At 44.1% G+C, this 13722-nt stretch overlaps 1 protein-coding gene across 4 annotated transcripts in view; it reads right to left on the bottom strand.

The window, feature by feature from the left end:
- The window catches only part of BAZ2A (bromodomain adjacent to zinc finger domain 2A), an 84836-nt gene that overhangs the window by 35987 nt on the left and 35127 nt on the right, over window positions 1-13722 (bottom strand). For all 4 annotated transcript variants that reach the window (XM_083169237.1, XM_083169238.1, XM_083169240.1 and 1 more), the window contains exons 2-4: window positions 6236-6373; window positions 3903-4415; window positions 788-979 (exon numbers count right to left, since the gene is read on the bottom strand). In XM_083169237.1, the coding sequence (XP_083025363.1) occupies window positions 788-979; window positions 3903-4415; window positions 6236-6371 (841 nt within the window). In that variant the 5' untranslated portion in view covers window positions 6372-6373. The remainder of the gene's footprint in view (window positions 1-787; window positions 980-3902; window positions 4416-6235; window positions 6374-13722) is intronic.

Genomic DNA, 13722 nt, shown 5'->3' on the forward strand with positions numbered 1-13722 from the left:
CACACCCAGTATATTAGAGTTACATCACACAAGAACCTTGCTCAGTATACAAATATAACCTTAAGAAAATATTTACTCACTACTATAAAGGAAACAGAAAGAAGTAGCAAACCAGAGTTTCGGGTGCCGGACAGGGTCCCGACAGTCGGGATCCCAACAGTCATTTACCAGACAGTCAAAACCCCGACATGGGGCCCGACGGCCACCGGCTATTGTCCCTCATGGGGGTCCACGACCCCCATAGAGGGAGAATAGAATAGGGTGAGCATAGCAAGCAGACATGGGGCTTTGTTGCGCTCACCATGCTGTCTGGATCCGGCCAGTCGGGATCCCAACGTCGGGATAATGACTGTTGGGATCACGACTGTCGGAACCCTATACCACACCCGGAGTTTCTTTATGGGTTACAAAATCTTAAATAAGTATGAATAAGTCCTAATGGAGGTTAAGCTGTGTACACACAAGGGAAATATATTGCTCAGTGTCTCCTGTTCATCAGCGACCAGAGATGGTTGCTGATGAACAGGAGACTCTGCCGGGGGAAGAGGCAAGGAAACAGCTAATTGCAGGAGCGACCATCAGGGGCTGCGCATGGGAGGGCGCGCCTGGCGATTTATCGCCGACAGCACAAACAAATCATTGGCAATATGGTATGGTATAATAAGCAATATCTGTGTGCTTACAGCAGGGCCAGAGTCCATTGCACACATCCTCATCACTGACTTGCTATAAAGTACCATAATCCAATAATGCAAAAGGTCTTTTGAAACGTGTAATGTAAAATTACCTTGGCTGAGGTCAGTTCCAAATGCCTCCAGACTTGTCTCCAAATTCAACACATGGGAATCTCCAAGCTGGTATGGAAGATGAGGAGGGTCATCCAAACTACTGAACTGGGGAGCAGGATTTGGGCTAGACACCGCCTGACTAAGAGATGCTAATGCCAGCTCTGGTCCATTGTGCTTACAAAGTCTTTCACCTGTCCGGTAAGAATAAAAATAAAAAAGTCATCAGGGTAGACAATTACCTAATTACTTTAAAGATGCTAATGTACACTGCAATAAAAATAAAAAAATACATGAATGACAGATGGCTATTTTTACTATCAAACTAACTGAACTGTATGAAGTTTTGCACCAAGGCATAGTGGGAAACTTCCTTCTGGTTTGTATATTTTTAAGTTTTTGGGTACTGTCAGAAATAAAAAAAAAAAGAAAGAAATGCCTCAGGTGTTTCCAAGAAAGAAAAAAATCTCACAAACTATATTATCAATTGGATAGTGATTATAAATCGCGAGTGTGCATACATAATGGGAAATTGATCACGAAATCCGGGTTAATTTGTGAACATTTTGCAGAAAATGATATATTCTCCACCAATGTACTGAATATTTTTTTTTTACATTAATCCTCTATGTTATAAGGATTCAAACATCCATCTAATTCAGGCAGTGCCAATAAACTCAAATGTTGTAACCTAACTTTGACCTCAAAGGCACATACCCTAGTACGACAAAATAGAGTAATAGTTTACACAAATGGAAATATCAATCATATGTTCCTAAGAAATGGAAAGATAGAGCTATAAGATGGCAATATGATCAGGCATTAAATAAACCACTCCTGGCTCTATAAATAACCCAGACTGGATGCATTTTAATCCTCATAGCTGGGAATATTTTCAGGTCTCTCTGCCACTTTCCTACCAGGACTCCATTCTTCACTCGATGCCTTGGACTTTGCCACCTACTTGTAAAATGTACTCCATAAGTCAGGACATCAAATTCCACCACACCAACCTGCCCCCTCTTTTCCCTGACTACCCCTCCACATCCATGTTACCAACATCTGACTTATTTTCCTCTGTAGCTGGAGATGAAGTTGTAGCCTTCATTTGGTACTTGCCCTAGACTCTATTCCTTCCCATCTCCCTCGCTACAGCTATCATTCAACCTTCTCCCATCTTCTAAAGCTCTCCCACTAATCAGACACTGTCCCCTCTGACTTTAAGAAGGTCTGTCTCTCCTATTATTAAAAAGAACCTCCCCTTGATCCTAACACACTCGCTAACTACCGATCCATCTCTCCTTTTCAACAGTTATTTGACTTAAAATGAAATAAATATTTACTTCAATTATATGACAATTCAGAAATAGACAACTGGGTCAAATGCTCATTTCGCTGCACCTAGCATGGAAAGCCATGTGCTAACTGCTTTTAAAGTTTCTAGAAAGCAAACTTTCCTTTTGTATACATACAGTATGCACTTCAATTCATAATGTAATCGCACCCACAGATGACATCCACCACCTCTAAATCATTTTCTTAATTACTTTGACAACATATTGAGGAAGAACTACAGGACAAGCGATTATGTAATTTTTCGGTTAGAATAAATTTTTGAAACTGTACTCCCATATTGCACTGATGTTTCCAGTCATCCCCTTGCCTTCTAAGTGTTGCTTCTCTACTAATCAACCATTTACCAGAAACAGTAGCTTCCAGGTAATCTCCATGGCTACAGACAGGGCCGGCGCCACCACTAGGCAAATCTAGGCATTTGCCTAGGGCGCCGGCCACTGGATGGCGGCATTTCGCCCCCCCCCCCCGTGCCGCGGGGGTACCTGTCCTGCGGCTGTGTATATAAAGCTTGCGGCGGCAGCGGGGGGTCCCTGCAGTCAAGAAATAACAAGAGATATCCGCCTGGCTACGCGGAAGCGCTTCTGTTGTGGAAACACTGGCCGCACGCTGATTGGCTGGCGTGCGGCCAGTGTTTTCACAACAGAAGCGCTTCCGCGTAGCCAGGCGGATAGCGCTCGTTATTTCTTGACTGCAGGGACCCCCCGCTGCCGCCGCCGCAAGCTTTATATACACAGCCGCAGGACAGGTACACCCCCTGGCACCGGGGCGCCCCCACCCCGACTCGCCTGGGGCGCTCCGGTGCCTTGCACCGGCCCTGGCTACAGAACATTTCAATAGCCAATTGGTTGATGAGATACATTATTAGGGAGTTGTTGCTCTTTACTTCTTGTAAACAATTCCTTTAGTCTTCAATCACCAAATTAAAAAGAGAGAACAAATGATATTGAGCAAGTTCACCTGGGAGGCCTGGCAACAGCAGGCATCCCTGGCTGAAGAGATCACATGGGTAAGCGCAGGTGCAACTTCAGGCATGACCCTTTACTGCAGGATTTAGAATGCAGTCAGGTTAAACCAGGATGAACTTTTAAGAGGACACGGGGAGGTGCATCTATTGACCTCAATAGAGATGACTTTATTTAAAATAATTTGTTAGTTTACTTAAGTTGTTGGCAGAAAATTGGATATGAGTCATCTGGAATTTTTTATATAGCATCTATAAGTATAATTTATGTTATCTAGTTTGACTTACAAAGTGCTGTCATATTGCTTGTTTTTTCACCCGTTTGCTATGCTCTTCGTAACATGGGGGGTATTCAATGTTGGGTCACGGCTGTCGGGCTGGCCCAACAGCCGTCACCCTGTCCGGTTCTCAGTCTGGTCGACCGAGAATTTGCAGGCGGGATACAATGTCCTGCCTGCCGCGGGACGAGAAGGGGGAGTGGTCGTGAGCTGCGGCTGGGAATTGGCAAGCTGCAGACGGGAGCATGTCACTTTCCGGCCATTCTCGGCAGAACAAGGCCGACTGCTTGTGAAGTCAGGATCATTCTGCCGAGATCCCCTGTTCAATGCTGTTGGGGAAGACTGCATTGAATAGGGCCCCACAGCCATTTCCCCCATCGGGAGATGGCTGCGGGAGATTGAATACCCCATAATTTAATCTATCTGTATGTTTAGGTACGCCGAGTTAGAAAATCTAAAACTGTGCGAGTTAGATGAACACTAATCACATCACGTCTATAAGAGCGTAAGAGTTACACTCACCTATCTCAACCCCAGAGGGTTCCAATGTATCTCCCAGTCCTCTATCACTCTCCAATAAGTCTTCTTCATCAGACTCTGTTCCCTGATGAGATGAAGGGGAGAGAGCCTGCACAGCAGATATCAACATGGGGGCAGGTCTTGATGCCTCAGAGAAGCAACGCGTTTCATTTGCTGCAGTTGCCACTTTTACATTAGAATTGCTAAAGTTACACAAGTCTTGACTGCTAAAAGTGAGAGACGCCGGACGGCTGGAATCAGACTTCTCCCAAGTGTCCTGTGAGCTCCCTTTACACAAGGGGCCATTTGTCACAGATGATGTGGAACCATTCACTTGATGCGGATTAAGCCCATTGCTGTCCTTCACAATAGGAGACTTGGGGTATTTCCAGAGGTAGTCAAAAGTATTGGTTGCGGGATGATTAACCGCACTGGCATCTGACGCAAATGACCCACGAGGACTATTGGGTATAGAGGGGGAGATTAGGCCATTCACTGGTATTTCGCAGTTCAGTCCTATAGGAAATAATTGCAAAAAGTGTATTTCGTAAAACAAACTGGTGTTAGATCAATTGTTTTATTTACAATAATATATTTATCACACAAACTAAACTGTCAGCAAAACATCACACTCATATGGACTTGTTGATGGTCTTACTCCAAAGACTATAGGTAAGGGCTCCCCAAACTGTTTTGAATCACAGGGAACTAGACTTTTAGGATTTATGGGTTCCTTATTGAGAAATTCAGATTTTATTTTTTTAATCCAGTACATAAACAATTGCGGATGCCAGCGTGGGGCCATTCCACAGCATGGCCCTCATTAACTATGTATTTCCTCGTGCATTCACAGGCAAAGGTGTGGCCATTAGTGACACTCGGAAGGGCACATCGTTCACCATTTGAGGATCACACACTGGCCGATATAACGAACGAAAGAAAGGCCAAAATGAGCGATATCACTCCTTATATCGTCCAGTGTTGAGGGGACGGGCAAGTGCCTGAAGGGACCCAGTTTGGGAACCACTGCTATAGGCATTTATATGGAGCCAGTCCCCAGTTTTCTGCTATAAAAGAGCTAAGGCACAGAACAAACAAATAAAAGGTGATCAAGAAACATAGGGCCTGATTCTGGTTTACTCAGTAAGCTGCGATGTTCGCACTAGAGACGCCGTCCCTCCGAATATCTGCCTGACCGCCCACGTAGCCAGGGAAACGCCCAACGTTATCATGGGGACGCCCATAAAATGCTGGGTGTTCCCATAAACGACCCCCGTCCCTGCCACCATCCGCCCCGATCCTTGCAAACAGCTCGGCGACTATGCAAGTTGCCGAAGCCGTTCACAAACGGGAGCTGCGCATGCGCATAATATACCTTGCGCAGAGCCCCAAACATCAGAACGGGGTTGAACCCTCATAGTGCTCTAACTAAATTAATAAATAAACTAAAGCATTTCAGATAAAAGATCTCATACCCGTGTTTTATATTCTCAATTATAATCGCCTGTCAAGACTAAACTTAACAAGGTATATGTAATGGTAAGAAATTACAAGTCTTTTTATCCCAAAACACACAAACAAGCAGAAACCGCACCTTCCACTGTTGCAAGAGCAAACCGATGCAAAATCCAAGCACAACCATCGGTGTACCACCACCGAATAGTGACTGAAGGCCAGGCTACTTGTGCTACACAAACTAATTACACTCATTACAATAGCAATATATATTCTTGCTTTACAATTTAAGTTGTCAACATACAGCTCTCCAACTGTTGTGGAACTACTTATCCCAGCATATCTTGACACAGTTTTAGCTTTCCTTTAATAGCAGCTCTGTGACAGGGCATGCTGGGACATTGAGGGGCAGATTTATTAAGCTTGGAGAAGAGATAAACTGGAGATAAAGCGGAGAAAAGGTAAAAGGAGATAAAGCACCAGCCAATCAACTCCCAACTGTCTTTTTCAAACACAGCTGATTGGCTGTGCTTTATCTCCTTTTACCTTTTCTCCGCTTTATCTCCAGTTTATCTCTTCTCCAAGCTTAATAAATCTGCCCCTCAGTTCCACAGCTGGAGGGCCTTCCAGATCTAACTGATAATATATATATATTATTTTATTTTCACTAGCTGAAATTAATGTTTTACTAGTTATAATGATTGTGTCATGTTGATAGGTGAAAGAACAACGACCTTGGAAAAGCGTAAAAAACCTGAACATTCCAAAACAGGAAAATCTTTAAAAAGCAAGAAACGTACATTACATAACACTGTGGAATGCATGGAGAATGCCTGACAACTCCATGCACACAAGTCACAGATTTTAAAGAGAATACTCACCTTTTACCTGTTGAGGAAATCTTACAATAGAGTTATTTGTGTAAACTGGTTCCATCAATTGAGGCAGCTGTTTCAGTCCTGAGGGGCTGGGTAATGGAGGTTGGCCAGTGCTGGAAAAATGATTGTTTGTCTCCATGTCTAAAACACAAAAATCACACATCTCATCATATACCACACATTAGCAGAGACCGAGTATGGGAATTGGAAAAAATAAAAATAACAAAAAACTATTAGTAAGGGCACTATACTACATATACTACACCCCCCCCCCCACTCCTTCCCCCACATACATGAAATGCTGGCCACATGTAAGGTGCCAGCTGCTTGGCACAATCGCTAAGTGGATATAACCATGTAATGTTTAGGAGACTTCATTAGCAAGGATAGTTACACACATCGCAATAGCGACCACCAGGCTGGGAGCAAATTATATCTGGAAGGATCTCAATCAATAAAATCAAAGTTATTTGGCCCATTTGGTGCCTAAGGCAATGAGGGGTAAAAATAACGGTACTTGTGAGTTATCTGGACGCCCGATTTTTTGATTGTATGCCTTAAGTTAAGGCATACAATCAGATGCGATGCGATGCGATATCGCATCGCATCGCATCGCATGCGACCATCGGATGCGATGACCCGATTTTTCCATAGGAATCAATGTTAAAATGGACTGAGTCCATTTTAACATGGAATTCAATTGGAAAAAGGGGTCCTTTTCATACCCCTACTATCCAAGTGGGCATGGAGTTGGATATAAACCTGTGGCGAGCGTAGCGAGCCACCGAGCCCGAAGCGTGGCGAGCGAAGCGAGCCCCGCGAGGGGACGGTATTCCGTGTCCCCTCGCGGGGCTCGCTACGCTCGCCACGCTTCGGGCTCGGTGGCTCGCTACGCTCGCCACAGGTTTATATCCAACTCCATGCCCACTTGGATAGTAGGGGTATGAAAAGGACCCCTTTTTCCCATTGAATTCCATGTTAAAATGGACTCAGTCCATTTTAACATTGATTCCTATGGAAAAATCGGGTCATCGCATCGCATCGCATCCGATGGTCGCATGCGATGCGATGCGATGTCCCGATCCGACCCGATTTAGAAATCGGGCGTCCGGATAACTCACAAGTACCAAAATAACACAGAGGAGTGGCAGGACAAGACTACAAAGTAGAAAACTCTATTAAGTAAAGGAAGTCAAACAGGCCACAGCACAAGGATATACAGGGTAAAGGGTGTTCCATTTACAAAATAAATGAGTGATAAATAAGAGATATTTATAAAAAAAAAATGCTGTGAAATCACAACAGCACAATTACTGGACACACAACTAGCATAACGTAAATCACAACAGCACAATTACTGGACACACAACTAGCATAACGTAAATCAAAAACAGCACAATTACTGGACACACAACTAGCATAACGTAAATCACAACAGCACAATTACTGGACACACAGCTAGCCTAAAGTAAATCACAACAGCACAATTACTGGACACACAACTAGCCTAACGTAAATCACAACAGCACAATTACTGGACACACAACTAGCCTAACTTAAATCACAACAGCACAATTACTGGACACACAGCTAGCCTAACGTAAATCACAACAGCACAATTACTGGACACACAACTAGCCTAACGTAAATCACAACAGCACAATTACTGGACACACAACTTGCATAACGTAAATCACAACAGCACAATTACTGGACACACAGCTAGCCTAATGTAGCCCAGTTACAAATGCCATAACGCAGATATTGACATGCATTCAAATAGAATATCTACAAATTAATTTTAAGGATATGAACACTCTGGCTAATATTGTATGTATTTTAATTACTGACTTAGCTAATGTGCCTGGGTGATTAGTAATTACAAACTGCCTATTTGTAGAAAGTATTATTTAACAGCTGGTTAAACATAATGATGCTTACACTATAGATGTATGTAGGGCTACAGCGGTCAGCAGGTAAGAGGAAGGTCTGTGAATGATCTAGCACAGGCATTCCCAACCACGGTCCTCAAGGCACACCAACAGCGCAGATTTTAGTGATATCCAGGCTTCAGCACAGATGGTTTAATCAGAATCCCTCAGATACTAATTAAGTCACCTGTACTGAAGCCTGGATATCACTAAAACCTGCACTGTTGGTGTGCCTTGAGGACCGTGGTTGGGAATGCCTGCTCTAGCATCAGAAATGGGCATCAAGTTGATGAAACACTATAATACCCCATTCACACCAGAAGCTAATGACCAAGTTAAAGCTTTTAAACCCAGTAATTTGCTGAATAACCCGGGTTTTTCTTTGGTGTGAAATGGTCAAGCTGGTTCGCTGACCCTGCTCTTCACCAGGGTTGGCGACCTGGCATTTAAGACCCAGGTTGACCCTTTCACACCAGGAAAAAAAGCCTGGGTTATTCAGCAAATTACCTGGTTGAAAAGCTTTAACCCAGTAATTTGCTTCTGGTGTTAATTCAGGTCAGACTGCACTCGGCAAAATTACTCGGCACTCAAAAATGGCAGGTAATTGCCGGGGTCGGTGGTTTGAAAGTGGTATTAGCCACTACTGTAACCATAAAGAAGGACATAAATATGATGAACACAAGAGCTGAAATATAGGGAGGGGGGCGCTACTAACACAGGAGCCGTCAGGTTCCCGTAACTCCCATAACTCCCGAGGCTCTCTCATGCTAACAGCCTTTTATATAGTTAGATGCTGTGCATTTGTAATGGGCAGGCTACAATGATGCTGCACTACATACACCAGTATTGGCATGTGTAAAGGTGCCCACACACGGATAGATTTAATGAACAATCCAATGTTTTATAAAATTTCCCTTGAAATCCAGAACAGAGCATGACCCCCACACACAGAACGAATAAGTGAACGGCCAGAGGGTTAGATGGGTTAGATGAACGACCAGCTGGCGTGTACATTTCACTGTGATCATGGCCATACACACGGAAAGTCTGGTGGTTCCTGCATCCATTTCCTGGTTAATGTGGAGGTGTATATAGGCGTAGTATAAGGTGCGGGTGCAGTATGTGTCCGTGTCCGGAATGGAGCAATGCTGGGCAGTGTTATGGTAATATGAGAGAGACAGAGAGAGAGAGTGATGCAGATAAATTGTAAGTCATTTTTAGTTAGTAGCAGGCTGTAACATCTCCCTGCATTATCATTTTCAGCTGCGACAGCTTGCAGCATATAAATGGAGTCATTTGGTCCATGGGGTGACCTCTAGTGGTCGCTGGCACATGTAATAGAGGTGAGGAGCAGCCACACTCTTGGCATGTTTTATAGGGTATTGCAAAAATAACCTGCTGGCCACACAACTTTCAACCAGTTGGTTGGATGGAATAAAAATCTGGTACTGGATAGGAGCAAATGTCATTTGTAATTAAGTCATTTGTTTCCCAAATCGGATAATGGACCTGTCACTCAGACAATGTATTGTAGTTGGACCTATTTGTTTTAAACTATTTCACTGAATGTTTTTGTCCATTCTCCTGAGTTTGTGAGCAAATTGCTTATTGGCATTTGCCCCCATACAGTACCAGATTTTCAGTCCAACCAACCAACCAACTAGTTGGATGGTTGGAGGAAAGATGGTCTGATGTGTGGCCACACTGTGTATTAAAGATGTGTCACTCCTTAAACAGCACATGTAACACTGGATGTTTCCATACATGCCAGATAACATTATCATACAAGAGAGACGTCACCACCTTCTGTCCAATGCTTCGGGATGGTGGAGTATCATTTTGAAAAAATGTTCCAAGGAAGAACAACCGGCAAGCCATAATTAAAGTCATGGGCGGCCAATGCTCACTGATGCACATGGAGAGAGAAGGATAACCAGTCTGGTCAAACTCAACAGAAGGGTTAAGGGGCATACACGGGAGTTATTTTCTAAGTAATCTGTCTAGATTCCTTAGAAATTAGGCACACATCGCTCTGTGTGTACACGGCATAGTGATGGCGATGTGCAGCCATGGATCTTTTAGCACATGCAGTCAAGATCTAGATAGATCTCATGCATGTGCATAAAGAATACTGGTTAGCACAGATTACCCACACACACATGGCTACATGTGTATGGGCGATCTAGTCACCGGGAATCACCTAGCCTACATCGCTCAGCATGTAGGCTAGGCAGAAATCGCAGTGCATGTCTGGGGCTATACTGTAGCACAAATAAAAAAAGAAAAAGAAAAGAAGAAGTAGTTAATGCTGGCTATGACTGAAAAGGTATAAGAACAAACAGTGCATCACTGCTTGCTATGCACCTCATCAAGTGAATCTGATATTCTTCTACACCATGTTGATGGCCAGTGCATATGCGTCATTTAACTGGGAAAAGAGAGAATACCAGGTTGCACTATGGGAAGAAGTCTGGGAAGGCAGTGTGATGCTCTGAGCATTATTCTGCTGAGAAATATTGGGTGCGGACATGTGCATGTTATTTCGGTAGATACCCCCTACCTGAGTAAACATTGTTGCAAGCACACCTCTTCATGGTAACAGTATTTCCTAATGGCAGTGACCGCTTTCAGTAGGAAAATGCATCACAAATTGGTTAGGATGGTTTTTAGGGACATAACACAAGGTAGGTGTTAACTTGGCCTCCAAAAAAAGGCATACGGTCGTATTGGCGACCCAACTTAGGTTGACAGTCATTAGGTCGACAGGGTCCTAGGTTGACATGGTTTAAGGATGACAAATGTGTTCGTTCGACAAGTCGTGAGGGCGACATGGGTTTACTGTTATTTAGAGCAGACATGTGCCGACAGGCGGTATCTCATGCTCTACATCCACTAGGGCCTGGTGGGAGAATAAAATTAATGTGCCGAGCGCAGAGAGGCACAGTGCCCAAAGCATTGCGAGCACAGCGAGGGGCTGCGGTTGACTTCCAACTGTGTCCATGTCGACATTCAGGTAAAAAAACTGTGAAAAAATCCATGTCGACCTAGACGCCTGTCGACTGTCCAATTTGGGTCAACAATACGATCCACCCCAAAAAACTAAATCTCAATCAGATTTAGAAGTTGTGGGCAGTACTTAAAAAAAAACAAGTTTGAGCCACGGAGGCATCACCTTGCAACTTACAGGAGTAAAAGAGTCACAGCAAACGTCTTTGTACCAGATATCACAGGACACATGATGAGGTTTTTTGGAATTCAGGCCTCAACAGGTCAGATCTGTTTTGGTAGGATGCGGTGAGCATCCTGGCAGCCAGGATGCCGGTGATCAGTATACTGGCATCTTAATTGCCATCAGAAGACCAGTAAGAAAATTGAATGGATAAGGATGCTGATGATGGAACCCAGACAGACGGAATTCCGATCAGTAGGTATGAAGGGAGCAGTAGTGGCCGGCAAGGAATGGGAGCAGGTAAGTTTAGGCACTAGTGAGGGTAAGGTTAGGGTGCGCGGAGAAGGGGTTAGGGATAAAGACCCCATACACAATCCGATTTCTCCGAAGGGAGAAGTTGCATCTGATGCCCCTTGAACCACCCAGCAGCAATATATATTGTATGCGGTCCTTTGCATACAATATATAATATGCAATCCCATTCCCCAGGCTGTCCAAATCAGAGTTTGGATGTGCACCAGGTCCGATATCCAATCAGCACGGGACTGTGCATCGGATATCAAACACAAGCTATTTGGCCACATTTCACCCAATTTCTCGGTCCGATCTGTTGGAATTGTGGGAAAAGTGGCCAAATCGCACTAGTGTATGGTCCACTTTAATCTGTGAGGAAGTTAGGTACTAGCATGGAGGGTTAGGGTCATGCTTTTCTAGAGAGTTAGGGGGGCAAGTATACTTACCTGACCTTTGTCGGGATTCCCTCCTTCAGGATGCCCGCATTGGTATTCTGACCGACGGCAACCTCACCACAGCTCAAACATGTGTATCCCATTTTGGCAATATGAGGGGACCTACTGTACATTAGGCGTTGTGCTTTAATTTTATGGCTGTTTGCCACATATAGACACACACACACTATAAAACAGGCACATATAGAAATAAGCAAAATATTCAAAACTCATCAAAATCTGGCAGTGAAATATTGTCTGTTTTATCACCACAATTTGGCCTTAAGTGTTACCTCAACCACACAATAGTGACTTGGGGGGGGGGGGGGGGCATTTATCATTCAATATTTGCGGCTAAATCCGGGTTAGTCACAAATATTAAGTATCACTATAATGTACCTAAGGAAACCGCATCACGAATCTCCGATCCCCCCTGCATCACCGCATCCCCATAGGTTTATATGGGGTATACAAAGCTGGCCAATGTATCAACATCGGGCAGCAGCGTTACGCATCTCTGTGCTACCAGAGGGGGGGGGGGGGGGGGGGGGGGGTGTCAGTGCTAACCACACATGTGCAGACCCCCTGGCGCCCAGCTCAGCACATCACCTCACAGGCTCTGCGAGTGCTGCATGATACAACCTGCCGATAGGATCGCATTTTACAATGTGATCCTGAGTGATAATATTCCACCAGATCGCATTAAAAAGGCAAACCTTGAAGGCATGACCCTGGCTCTATATAAGCAAATATTACTAAAAATAATGCAGGTCTCTCCTGTACTGGTGTGGCATATAGCATTAACTTTAATAGTTATATCATGCGGAAAGTGAACCAATATGTGGGGCTTAACCTCAGTCATGTATCAAATGCCCAGTTGCCCCTTTGTTTCTCTATAGCATGCAGTGCTTTATTATAACTGGGTTTTTTCCCAAATGTAAATTGCTGTACAGCATGCTGTGGGGGCTATATAAATGTAAATAAATAAGCAAAAAACTAGTATAAATGTCCCTAAACAGTGTGGAGATAAATAACTCCAGCTTTGTATAAGCAAGGAGAGAAGCAGAGGAACTGAAATGCAACACCCTGCTCTCATTTGCTTCTTCAGGCTTTATGTGATTAGACATATTACACAGAGAGAAACTATACAGCTATAAAATGGAGATCTGCATTATCAGAGCAGAGGGGCAGGATCTCTGTATGGGGAGAGCTCACTGCTTGCAGTAACACAGCCCAGTGGGAGCTGGGAGATAGAAACAAAACACAAATAAGGGCACAACTTTCTATTTGGTAAGAAACTAAGAAATCTGCCCCCAAGAACAACAAAAAATATAAAAAATAATAATATTAATAAAGACAAACACTGCTGAATGGACAAGTGTTGTTGCTGCCATGTTAATGAGCGTGGGATTCGGTATAATAAGAGGGAGGCCATTATATGTCAGCAGCACGGGCCTGAGTGTGCGATTACAGGATCCCACACAGACGTATTATTATTATTATTATGGCAACCGGGCAACAGTTCTCCCCCCACCACTTACTCCCTGCGTGTAGCACGCACGCTAGTGTGCGGGGCAGCAGGTAACGGCCGGGTGCCGGGCACACAACAATACCTCCATCATGGGCACATAAAGAAGTTGATGAAGTGCCCGTACAGCGGAC

Source organism: Crinia signifera, chromosome 2, assembly GCF_055691185.1.
Source record: "Crinia signifera chromosome 2, ASM5569118v1, whole genome shotgun sequence".
In the NCBI taxonomy this organism is placed as follows: domain Eukaryota; kingdom Metazoa; phylum Chordata; class Amphibia; order Anura; family Myobatrachidae; genus Crinia; species Crinia signifera.